The sequence below is a fragment of the Bubalus kerabau genome, chromosome 6 (genome assembly GCF_029407905.1).
Source record: "Bubalus kerabau isolate K-KA32 ecotype Philippines breed swamp buffalo chromosome 6, PCC_UOA_SB_1v2, whole genome shotgun sequence".
Taxonomy (NCBI): Eukaryota; Metazoa; Chordata; class Mammalia; order Artiodactyla; family Bovidae; genus Bubalus; species Bubalus kerabau.
This window is the reverse complement of record NC_073629.1, coordinates 96391616-96402441: the sequence shown is the minus strand read 5'-3', so window position 1 is coordinate 96402441 and position 10826 is coordinate 96391616. Positions and strand designations below refer to the sequence as shown.

The 10826-nt window shown below is 57.6% G+C and overlaps 1 protein-coding gene and 1 long non-coding RNA gene across 3 annotated transcripts; one reads left to right on the top strand and one right to left on the bottom strand.

Moving 5' to 3' along the window:
* Positions 1–244: 244 nt before the first annotated feature.
* Positions 245–3845, bottom strand: DMRTA2 (DMRT like family A2). Its single transcript, XM_055585946.1, has 2 exons — positions 2704–3845; positions 245–1333 (listed from the first exon to the last, which is right to left on the bottom strand). Exons 1-2 carry the CDS (start codon positions 3317–3319, stop codon positions 282–284), a joined length of 1668 nt encoding a protein of 555 aa, XP_055441921.1. The 5' UTR covers positions 3320–3845; the 3' UTR covers positions 245–281.
* Positions 3846–5681: 1836 nt separating this feature from the next.
* LOC129655474 (uncharacterized) lies at positions 5682–10609 on the top strand. Of its 2 annotated transcripts, none has more exons than XR_008716013.1 (3): positions 5682–5811; positions 6078–6244; positions 9841–10609. It is a non-coding gene; the product is annotated as an uncharacterized LOC129655474 (long non-coding RNA). The 2 variants fall into 2 exon arrangements; XR_008716014.1 differs by having other exon boundaries at positions 5707–5811; positions 6098–6244.
* Positions 10610–10826: the final 217 nt, after the last annotated feature.

The window sequence follows — 10826 nt, the reverse complement described above, 5'->3', positions numbered from 1 at the left end:
CTCAAGAATTCCTGGCCTTTCGAAGGGCTGGGGAGCCTTGATGAGGAGGTCGGTGTCGAGGATCTGGGCGGCGCATCCCCTCCGAGAACATTTGCACCCGAAGCTGCTCCTCTCTGCTCGGCTCTCCCCACCCACTGTCCAAAACAAAACTGAAAACCACCATGGAGCGAGAGGACCCCGGCCGGGGCGCAGAGAGCGCACCAAGCGAGGCCTGGCCGGCGGCCTGCGGGAACCAGGCTGGAGTCCCTGTTTGGGGGCCGACAGGCTCGGGGCTGCTAGCCCTACTGCTTCTCAGGGGCGCCGTTGACCATGGGCCCGTACAGGCCGCCGCCGTAGGTCGGCTCCTTGTGCACAGCAGCGGCGGCGGCCGAGCGGTCGCGCATGAGATCGCTGAAGGCGTAGTCCATGGGCGGCCGGAAGCCAAGGGTGGGCACCAGGCCAGCGGTGGAGTAGGGAGCCATGAAGGCCAGGCCGCGGCTGTGCGCCGCCGCCGCCGAGTAGGCCAGGCGCAGGGGGCTGAGGCCGAGCGGCGCGCCCAGCGGGTAGGCGCCGGCGTCGGCGCCGAAGTGACTGGCGTTGGGCTGCAGTGGCGAGAAGGCCGAGCGGCTGCTCAACGAGCCCAGAGCCCCAGGCGCCATGGCACCGGCCAGCAAAGGTCTGTGGTGAGGAGGTGCAGCGGGGCCCGCCTGCAGCGGCGCGGGGAGCCCCGGGCCCCCGGCGGCCGCGGCGTCCACGCGGCCTGGCCACGCGTCGTCCGCGGAGCCTACCGCCCCCACTGCGGCCTTGTCTGGGGGCACGGTGGGGCCGAGGCCGGCCGCCAGGCCCCCGCGGTGGTGGTTGAGCACCTGCTCGATGGCCTGCACCACGTCGCCGCCGCAGCCCTGCAACACCAGCTCCAGGACGCCCCGCCTGTGGCCCGGGAAGACGCGCGTCAAGATGTCCAACGGCGTCCGCTGCCGTGGACCCGGGCCCCCGCCCAGCCCTGGCGCAGGCGAAGCCTCCGCCTCTTCTTTGTCGGCCTCAGAACCGGATTCTGAACCCAAAGGGCTGGCGGATCCCGGGCTGTCCTCCTCGCCGCCACCTCCGGGGCCAGCACTGCCTGGGCAGCTGCCACCTGCCTCCTTGGAGGCCCGGGCCAGGGGTGACCCCGAAAAGGACTCGCCGTCGCCGTTCTCCGAGCCCGAGCCTGGCCGCACCTCTGGGGACGATGTCCCAGGACCCGAGTCCGCGCCGTCGGGTGATAAGGGCTTTCCCGGCTGCGGCTGCGGGCTGCCTGGGCGGCCTGCCTGAAGCAGCGTCTTGGGGAACAAGTCAAACTTCTGTAACTTGGCCTCTAGGAGGGGAGAAAGGGGTATGTAAGGAGGGGTTAGCACGGAAATAACCGCACCCTGTGGCACCTGAGCCCTTCGGATCTCAGCTTCCTTTCCCTCTGAGCCCCACAACCCTCATTCACTGGGCTCCAAAGCCAGTCTTTTTGCTCCAGCGGTCCTTCCCCTCTGAACTCCTATAGCCCTAGCTCTCTTTCCAGGCCGTCAGAGCAGTCTTTCTGTACCCAGAACTCCAGCCACCTATGCCCTGTCAACTCAATGTCCAGTGACCCTCTTCCTACGACTGTGCCTAACATCTTCACTCTTCCTAGTCTTGCTCTGCTCTGGAGAAGTGGCCTGACCCAGAGTTCAAAAAGTAGCCAACAACAACTCGCACCTGTACCACCACGCTGTATAGAAGGCCTCACTCTATCCCTGTGATTCCAAGAGCCAAGCCAGCCCCGGGTGTTCTCTGGCCCTGGGCAGCACAACCTGTAATGGAGGGTACTTTGGGCGTTTATAAGATTCCAAGCCTCTCTACAGGCAAAAGTAGAGCCTCTGTTTTAATCCATCCTTTCCAAAATCAAGAGCTAAGAAGTTCTTCCCTCCCAAGCTGGAAGCTGAGACAACCCGCCCCCCTCACCCTCCGCACCCCCCCCCCACCCCCCGCACCCCGGCCTAATTCCCAGCCCTACCAAAACAGCCTAAGGAGTCTCAAAAAGAGTAGGGCAGGGGCTAGAGGGGGAAGAGGAAAGGGGATTGAGAGAAGGGAGAGAGCGCATACTCTGAGAAAAGGGAGACGAGTGGGGAAAGAAGCTGAGAAAAAGGAGCAGGGCGGTTGATCATGGAACACTGGGAACAGAAGAAAAGGAATCTCGCCCGGGGAACTGAGGGGTTTAAAAGGAATTCGGTGTCTTCAATACTAGAGAAAAACAAAAGGGGTGGGGGAGGAGATTTGGAGACAGTGGGATTTCTGAAGACAGTTGGGAAGGAGAGGGGCGAGGGCGGGGGTCGGGGGTGGGGGGGGGGGATAGGGAATCTGCGGCATGTGGAGAAGCGCTGAAAGAAGGAAAAGATACGACGCGTGGGTTTTCGCGCTGGGGAGATGACCCAGTGAACTAACCAAGGAAGCTGGGACATCCCTGCGTTTGGGTAGAGGCGATAAGATTAAAACCTTTACTTTGGGGCCTGCGGTGGGAGAAAGGAATAAAGTGCAAATGCTTCAGAAAGGGGAGAAAGGAGAGTTTTGTGTGTTTATGGCCCAAATTAGCAGCTGGGTGCGCAGCCAACTCCAGCAGTTGGGGCATTTGGAGAATGGGATTCTACTCTTTCAGTATGGAGATTAAGTCCCTAAGGCCTCGCACCCCTGGACCCGTCCCTGCTCCCCTCTCCTCACCTGAGCTCCCCGCGCCCGCGGCGCCGCCCCCGGTCCCCGCGGGCGCTCCTGCTCCCGGCCCCCCGCCGTCGGCTGCGCACACAGAGCCAAAGACCTCGTAGGCCGGTCGCGGCGGGATGATGCCATTGGCGGCGGCCAGCGCCAGGCCCTCGGCAGTGCCGTAGAGCAGCTGTAACTCGCGCGCCTCGTTCTCTTCCTGCGCCTGTTGCCTGCGCAGCGCCACCTGCGCCGCCATGACGCGCTGGCGCTCGGCGATGAGCGTGCACTTGGCGCACAGGCAGTCCTTCCAGCGGCAGTACCGCTTGTGGCCCTTGAGCGCAGACACCACGCCGTGGTTGCGGCAGCGCGCGCATTTGGGCGTCCGCGGGTACTTCTCCGCAGCCCGCAACAGCAGCGGCGGCGCCCGTAGCAAGCCGCCCGCCACGCTCACGGGTAGCGAAGCGGCCGCCGCCGCCGCCGCTGCCACCGACGCCACCGAAGCCACGGGCGGCCCCGTCGCTGTCGCCGCCGCCGTCGCCGCGCCGGGTACGCTGGGCAACTCAGAGCGCAGCTCCATGGCAGGACCTGGCGTGGAAGACCGTGGGAAGAGAGGAGAAACTTGCGGTGAGGAGCGCATGATGCACTAAGCTAAAGCGCACCCTTGAGGAATCCAGGTTTAGAGAGGGGCATTTCGGCAGCGGAGAGTTTGGCTAACAGTTACCAAATTGCTGGGAGGAGTTGCTTTGGAGCCTCCTTGTAAATGCCCAGCTCCTTCACCCCACTCCCTTCAGAGTTCTTCTTATAACTCATTTATGCACTGTGTGTAGATTTCATTTGAATCAGTGGTTCCGCTGGAGAAAAAAGTTTGACACTGGTTCAGATGAGTGTAACGTGGGTTCTTTAAAAAAAAAAAAATACCCCCAAACTTTAGCATAACTGAGGTTAGTCGGGTAGAGAAGAATGTTTGATGGGACTCGGATTAGAGAAAAATTTGACCCAACAATTAGACTGATGCCAAGACCAAAACAGGGAAATCCGGAGCGAAACGTTCGGTTTTGTAGAAGGGTGAGGAGGAGGGAGGTACTAAAGCATGGAGATCAGCTGGTGGGGCTGGAACAGTTTTCTCTGGTGAGAGGTGAATGAGAGAGAAAAAAAATCAAGAATAGGGAAAAAAAAAAAAAAGCTCTAGGAAGTGGAGTGAAGGCGAGGAAACAAACTCAGGGTCAAAATTAGGCCCAGGGGCCCAGGGACCCGTGGGAATGTGGGGGCTCCAAATTCCAAGGTACGAGCCTCCAGAGAGTAAGAGAAAATGGTTGTGGAGCTGAGTTTAGGAGGCCTGGGAATGAGGACTAAAGAGGAAATTCAGAGCAAGAAACTTCTTTTCAATAGGCAAACCCACCCCTTAGATTAGCATGAGAGGCGAAAAAAACAGCGAGAAACAGGTGATATTGGGGTCTGGGACCGAGGTCTGGGAGAGAGGTGTGTGCGTGAAAAAAAGAACCCTCAGGCATAGGCTGGGCTGGGAATCGAGTAAAAACTACAAGTTTTTAGCCTTGTAGTCTGGAGTAGTCGGGGAGGAAAAAGTATCTTGCAGAAGTTAGGCACTGCAGAAGAGTGAGCCTTTTCGCTGAGCCACTCACCCAGCCTTCCCCTCCCCTCCTGGTTTAGGGATCCAGTCGTCAGACACGCCCTCCCCATCCTGGGGCCCCGCGGGACCCCACTCGGGAGCAGATTTCCCAAGTTCTGGTCTCGGAGTTGGGGTTCGTGGGACTTGAATGGCCCAAGCTGGCAGGTCCGAGGCGTTGGGAGTGGCCTCTGGAACTGGGTCTCGGAGAACACAGGAGTCCCCCCTGCGCCTTGGCCTCTGAAGGCCCAAGAAGGCCCAACTCTTAAGCTTCCGCCGCGGCCTCCTCTGGGTCCCGGGTTCCCGGCCTGAGCCCAGGACCGGGTCCTGGTGTCTCCGCGCAAGAATTCTGGACCCCATTCCAGTGAGCGCTGCCTCTTCCCTCAGGCCCCTCGAGCTGCGCAGTCCCTAAAGCCAGAGTGGCCCGGGCTTCGTCAACAGGGGCGGAAGGCCGGGCCGCGTCCCCCCGCCCTCCCTGAGGCCCTCAACTACCTGCCTTGGGCTCGGGGATCCTCCTCCGCGGGCGCTGCGCGCGCCTCCCAGCTCCTCCCGCGACGCTGGTGCTCTCGGCCTCTTCCCCTTGCCCCCGTCCCCTGATCTGACCACGTCACCCTCCTTCAGTCACCATGTCCGAACTTCCGGACCCCCTCTGAACGCTGCGCAGTTCAACCCTTCCGTCGGAAATCGGAGCCGGGGGACCGTTTAGGGATCGACTGGCTGGAACCCGCGACCCGGCCCTCGCCGCGTCCCTTCGCTGAGCGCGCCGGACGCTGCGCACAGCCGGGCCCCAGTTGCCCGGCGCTGCCAGACTCTCAATGAGCCGCTCGCCTGCTCTATTGTTGCTCCTTAGGGCTCCATTAGACAGAATTGGACAACAATGTGGCGCCTGCCATTGGCCAGGGGAGGCAAACGGCGCTCTGATTGGCCAGGCCCGCGTCCGGGGAGCCCCGCATTCTACAGTGTCCGAAAGATTCGAAACTCCAAAAGCTTCTCTGAGCGCCTCGGGGAGGGGAGGGGGCGCGCCAGGGAAGGAGTGGAAAAAAGTGGGCAAGGAGGAGCGTTGAAAATACCGTGACAAGTAGTTTCCGTGTGCCTGAGAGCGTGTGAATTGCGCCTAATTACCGTGTCCGGTGCGCCTCTACGTAGACGTGTGTAACCCTTCGGTTTCTGGGGCGCGGGCTCTGCTGCGCCGCTCTCACTGGCTAGGGGCGCTTGGCAAGGCCGACATTCCCAAGTAGCCCTGGCGGCTGGGGGCGGGATGGGGGCAGGTGACAATTCAATTACCGCGGCCGGGGTGGGGGTGGAATGGGAGCACGGGGGTGGAGAAGGGAGGGTGCTCATGGCATAAATGCCAGGATGATTTTTCTGCCTTTATCCCGCTCCGTTTCGGCTTGTTCCCCAGTCCGACGCGTTTGGGATAGTTGAGACAATTTTTTCCCCCTTTGCCGCCTTTAAAACGCAGGTCCTTTATTTTAAAAGTCCTGATACGATAGGCATCACGGAGGGTAAGTGTGGCTTAACGATTTTCGTTTTTAGAAAGGGGCCGGGAGAGAAGAAATGAGATTGCGCTTCCTGTCGGCGCCCGCCGGGCCAGAGCGCTCTGCGCCTTTCCCCTCCCAGCCCCCCTACTCCGTCCTTCTGCCCCATCTTGCGCTTTCTTTTCCTCGCTTTTGCAACATCCAGATACCTTTTCCGTGATGGTGGGGTTATTTTCATCGTTGTTTTAAGTTAACAAACAGTTTGATTTTCTTTTTTAAACGAAAATGAAAAGTGGCCTCTCCGACTCCCCAGATCTCCTTCAACGCAGGACGCACATCAGTCTGTCTGTCCTTCCAGTCCGGAGACAAGGTCGCCGCGGGCCCCCAAGAGTAGTTTTAACTTTGGTCACACTCTCCCGTCCTGACGTCACGGCTCTGAGGAACAGCTCGGTGCGCTGAGGTAACAGGTTTCGGATTTTGTTTCCCTTTTGAATGGCAACATCTGGAATTAATGCCGCGGTCCTCGAGCGGGATCGCTTCGGGTTTTTCTAGCTCTGACTCTTTCCCGTTTCTTTCTTTTTCTCGTTCTAATGTTCTCTCATTCTTTTTCTTTTCTCTTTACTCCGAAAGTAAAGAAAATTCATTTAATTCATGAGCAAAGAAAAATGAATTTCCTGTCATTCTCTCTCCACTCCCGACCAAGCTTTTCAGCGTAGCTTTTTCGAACTTCCAGGGCCCCCAGGCTCTGGCCCGCCGTCCTGGGCGCGAAGATTCGGCTGGGGCCCTCCGGACGCAGCCCTTCCCACCTGGAAGGTCAACTGCTGCCAGCGCAGCCGCCTCTGAGCCTGGGGCTGGGCAACTGGGGTGGCAAGGCTAGACAAGCGGGGTTGCCGCCGCATGCCAGAGAACATCGCGCAAGTTCCTCAGCGAAGCTAAGCCGGGGACCCCGGCAGGGGAGGGGCTGGTTAGCGGAAGCGCCTGGCACGTACGGGGAGATTGCTTCCAGAAAGTTGACCAGGCCCGCGCGCGACATGCTCAGACCTTGACGGTCTTCGATAATGGTAGAAACCGGGCTGTTCGCCCCTAGCATATTCCATTCGCTGGAGCCTGAGAGAGAAAAGTGTCAGCCCCCGTTGGGTCTCCCGCTCTGAGTGAGGGTAAGGGAGTGAGTCTGGAATAATAGTTCTTCAGGGGCGTAGGAACCAGACCCCCACCTTCCAGCACCTTGACAAGGTTATGAGGTTAAGGAAATCTATGCGTTAACTGCACCCTAGCGGGGGCGGGGGGGTGGCTGGAGGAGAGAGAAGAGAATGTGGCGCCGGGGGCCAGACGCCTCCCAGAGCTCCCTTGGACAAAGTTTTCTAGTCATTTTAAACCCCAAACGAAAAGAAGTATAGACGTCCGCCTAGTTTGGGAGGCGCAGGCGGGGGTGGGCGTTGAGGCCAGGCCGCTATGAGATTCCCCCTACTCCCGTCCCAGTGATCCTGCGGCATCCAAGGGTCAAGCCACAAGGTTTGGGGTCCCCGTATTTTATCCCGCTGGTGTAGAAGGAATCTCATTTCCTTAAGACGGGGAGAGGACACAGCCTGGACCCCTGCTCAACCAGAGGAACCCTGCCTCCCTAGAGCCTGGCGTTTCTCCTTGCATTCACAACCCAATAGGTCCGGGACCAGAACCTTTTCTTTTGATGTCCCTGAGGTTCTGATGTCCCCCTATGCTCATGTGAGTGCATGTGTCATGGAAGGAGTCAGAGTAACCGTCCTCCGATGAGGTGGCTGTACTCACACCTCCATAGGCCACTTCGGGCTAGTCCTGATTTGAACTGTGCTCTCAGAGGGGAGCAGACCGGAAGGGAGTCATTGGACCTGGCCGCCAAGGGTGGGGAAAGCATGCTCAGATTGAGGCATTAGGGGGTATGCCCCTTACGCACGCTGCAGTGTGGCTTCACAGCTGGACACACAATCTGCACGTGTGACCTCATTCTGCACAAGTCTTGGACACACCCTCACACCTGAGCACCTCAGGTGGTGCTGCTGGTTTAGTCGCTTAGTCCTGTCCAACTCTTGTGACCCTATGGAATGTAGGCCATCAGGCTCTTCTGTCCATGGAATTTCCCAGGAAAAAAGATTGGAGTGGATTGCCATTTCCTTCTCCAGGGGATCTAAATGCAACTCCGACGCTGCTCTCCCATCCCAGAGGACCCCTTCTGAAAGTTTGATGGACTTCACAGCCCTCTCATAAGCATGTTCTCATTCTGAGACATACACTCGGTGTGTGACCTCTCACCCAGAGCTCCACAGACTCCCACCCAGGTGACTGAACACCCAGACCAGAACCTAAGCACTTGTGCCTGGCTAGTCCACGGACCTAACACTACTACAGGCCCCAGTGGGCCGCCGGACCCTGGGCAGAGAAAGTCAGACCTCTGGGACAAATGAGGTGAGGAGAGCAGAAAGCCCGCCTTCACACAATCGCACACGTATACACTCGCTCACGCATGTCCTCTTAGCTCAAACTCATTTGCACACACAGTTCTGCTGTGCCAAGGTGTGGGGGCCCCGGGTGAGCGCTCCGAGCAACGAAAATCTACTGCTTGCATGTCTGAGACTGGCCCCCAACCTTCGCCTCCGCCCAGGCAGTGGTGGGGTACAAAGGGACGGCCCTGGTGGGGGCCCAGGGTGATGCCGGGGGTGGAGACTGTAGTAGGGCGCGGGGGCGCTGAGTAGGAGCCGGGCTGGGGACGAGGATGGGGGACCCGGGAGGCATTGACTTTTGCGCTGTTTGCCCTCGGCAGCGGAGCGAGCAGACGCCATCTGTTTGCCGGCTGCGGCGCGTCCCGTTTAATTACCCTCCCGGCAGCCTAATAGAGATGATATTAAACTAAATCTTTCTGACATTAAAAGTAATTATCCCCAAATCAGGGGCTTCGGGACGGAATCGCCCCTCCTGTCTCTGCCCTTCCCCTGGCCGCGCCAGATTCCGTTAGTTTGGCTGAAACTCCTTACCGGGAAGGGGGCGCGGGGAGAAGAGGGAAGGTGCCTTTGGGAGAAGGAGTCTACGCCGGCCGCCCCAAACACGCTGTTTCCAGTACAACTACAGACGCTCTTGTGTATACGATCTGCGCATGGATACACACACACCTGTACACGCACAGACACACAACGACAACATCTTCCTCCAGTTCAACTCATTAAGACTGTCTGCCGCGTGCACCCCCATTTGGACAGGGAGAAGCACAGCCTGGTTTGCAGTCTCGGTCCCCAGCCCCTAAAATGGTCTTTTTGAGTGGTCGAGCCCTCGGATCTGGCCTAGGCCAGAACCAAAGACCTAGATACAGGTTTGCAGCCACAAAGACCCTCTGCCATCGTGGCGCTTGACTTCTCAGGCGCTCGTCCTGCGAGGGGCCCTACGCCGCATGCTTCCTTCACATGCGATCGTTAAGTCACACCACCCTCTGCCTCTGAGAGGCAAGTCCTGTTATCCCACTTGACACGTGAGAAGACAGACTCAGAGAGGTGAGGTGACTTGTCCCACATCTTACAACTAGTACGGGACACAGCAGAATTCGAACTCGGCTGTACCAGGAAAGCCAGAGTCTAGGTTCTGCCGGATTCCAGGCGCGGGCTCTTGCTGGGCACGGTGGATGGCTGGGCCTGAGGCCCCTCTCGAAACACTTACCCTGGCGCCCGCAGGACCGGCCTCTTCCCAGGCTCTCTCAACTCCCCCAGGGAAGGAGTGAATTGGAGACCTAGCTGCAGGCGGAGGGAACGAGGGCATCCACGCGGAGAGAGCGGCTGGAACCCCAAGGCAGAGCCCCAGCCGCAGCCCTCCTCTGGTTCAAGCCCTTGCCTCTGCAGGTCGCGCCCAGGAGGAGCGGCCGCCCCTTGCCGCCTGGCTTCCTATCTCCACATCCTTCTTGTTGAGCGCATCTGAGCCTGGGACAAACGCGCAGAGAGTGATGTTCATCACCCTCCTACTTGCTTCTAGTTCTGAGTGCCTACTGTGTACCGCTACTCTGCTAAACGCTTGGTGTGTGCTGTCTTGCTTGTTCCGCAGTCCTTGGCGGAGGTGTGACTTGCCGCCTTTCCGGAAGAGTCGGCCGAGGATCCAAGGTTCAGCGAGGCGACGTGACTTGCCCGGGGTTGTAGTGTTGCTGAGCCCAGAGGAAGACCGGCACCCAGATCTGACTCCCACTCCCAGGCGTTTTTCTTCTCACCTTCAGTTCTGGGCTGGTAGGGTCAGACCTGGGGGCTTTCAGTCGATTCCATTCTATTCAACTCGCTGGTTATTTACGGACACGTGAACGTGGTCATCGTTCATTTCATTAATGTCGAGCACCTTGTATGTGCCTGGGCCTGAGGACTGGAGATAAGTCAACCACGATGGGCCCTTAAAGAGTTCATTGGCCAACTGTGGACCCAGTCACCTAACAGTGACCTCACAGGGAGTACAGGGCTGAGGTGTGAGCGGGCAAAGAAGGGTCAGAGGAACCTTCTGAAGAAAGGGACCCCTGATGCAAGACTGAGGTTTCCAAAATGGAAACAGTACTGCCTGTTCTGATAAGTAAAACATTTTAGATATTTCAGCAAAATGTATCTGGAATATTTCTGTGTGCCTACATTTACAAAAATACACTTTTTGTTACTTTTTAAAATTTGCAAATATGATATGCACTTTTCATATCAATCAATATATCTACATAATCTTTTAAAGAATTGCTTAATATTTCATTGTATGAATGTACCTTAATTTATTTAACCAATTCCCTTTTAATAGGTATTTAAGTTTGTTCCCAATATTTGCTATAATAAAAAAATACAATGAACATCCTTTGTGAATTTGCCTAATTATTTTCTTAGGATAAATTCCTAGAAATAAGACTGATTAGTCAGAGGGTCAGAGGCTTTTTTCAGTTTTTGATTGCAACCTGTCAGCACTCAGGAGAAGTTGTATCAGTGGATACATCAACAGCAGTGCATTTTGCTGATCTTTTTCATCTTTTCCGGTTCAAGCAGGAAAAGGGGATCTTACTGTCACTGTAA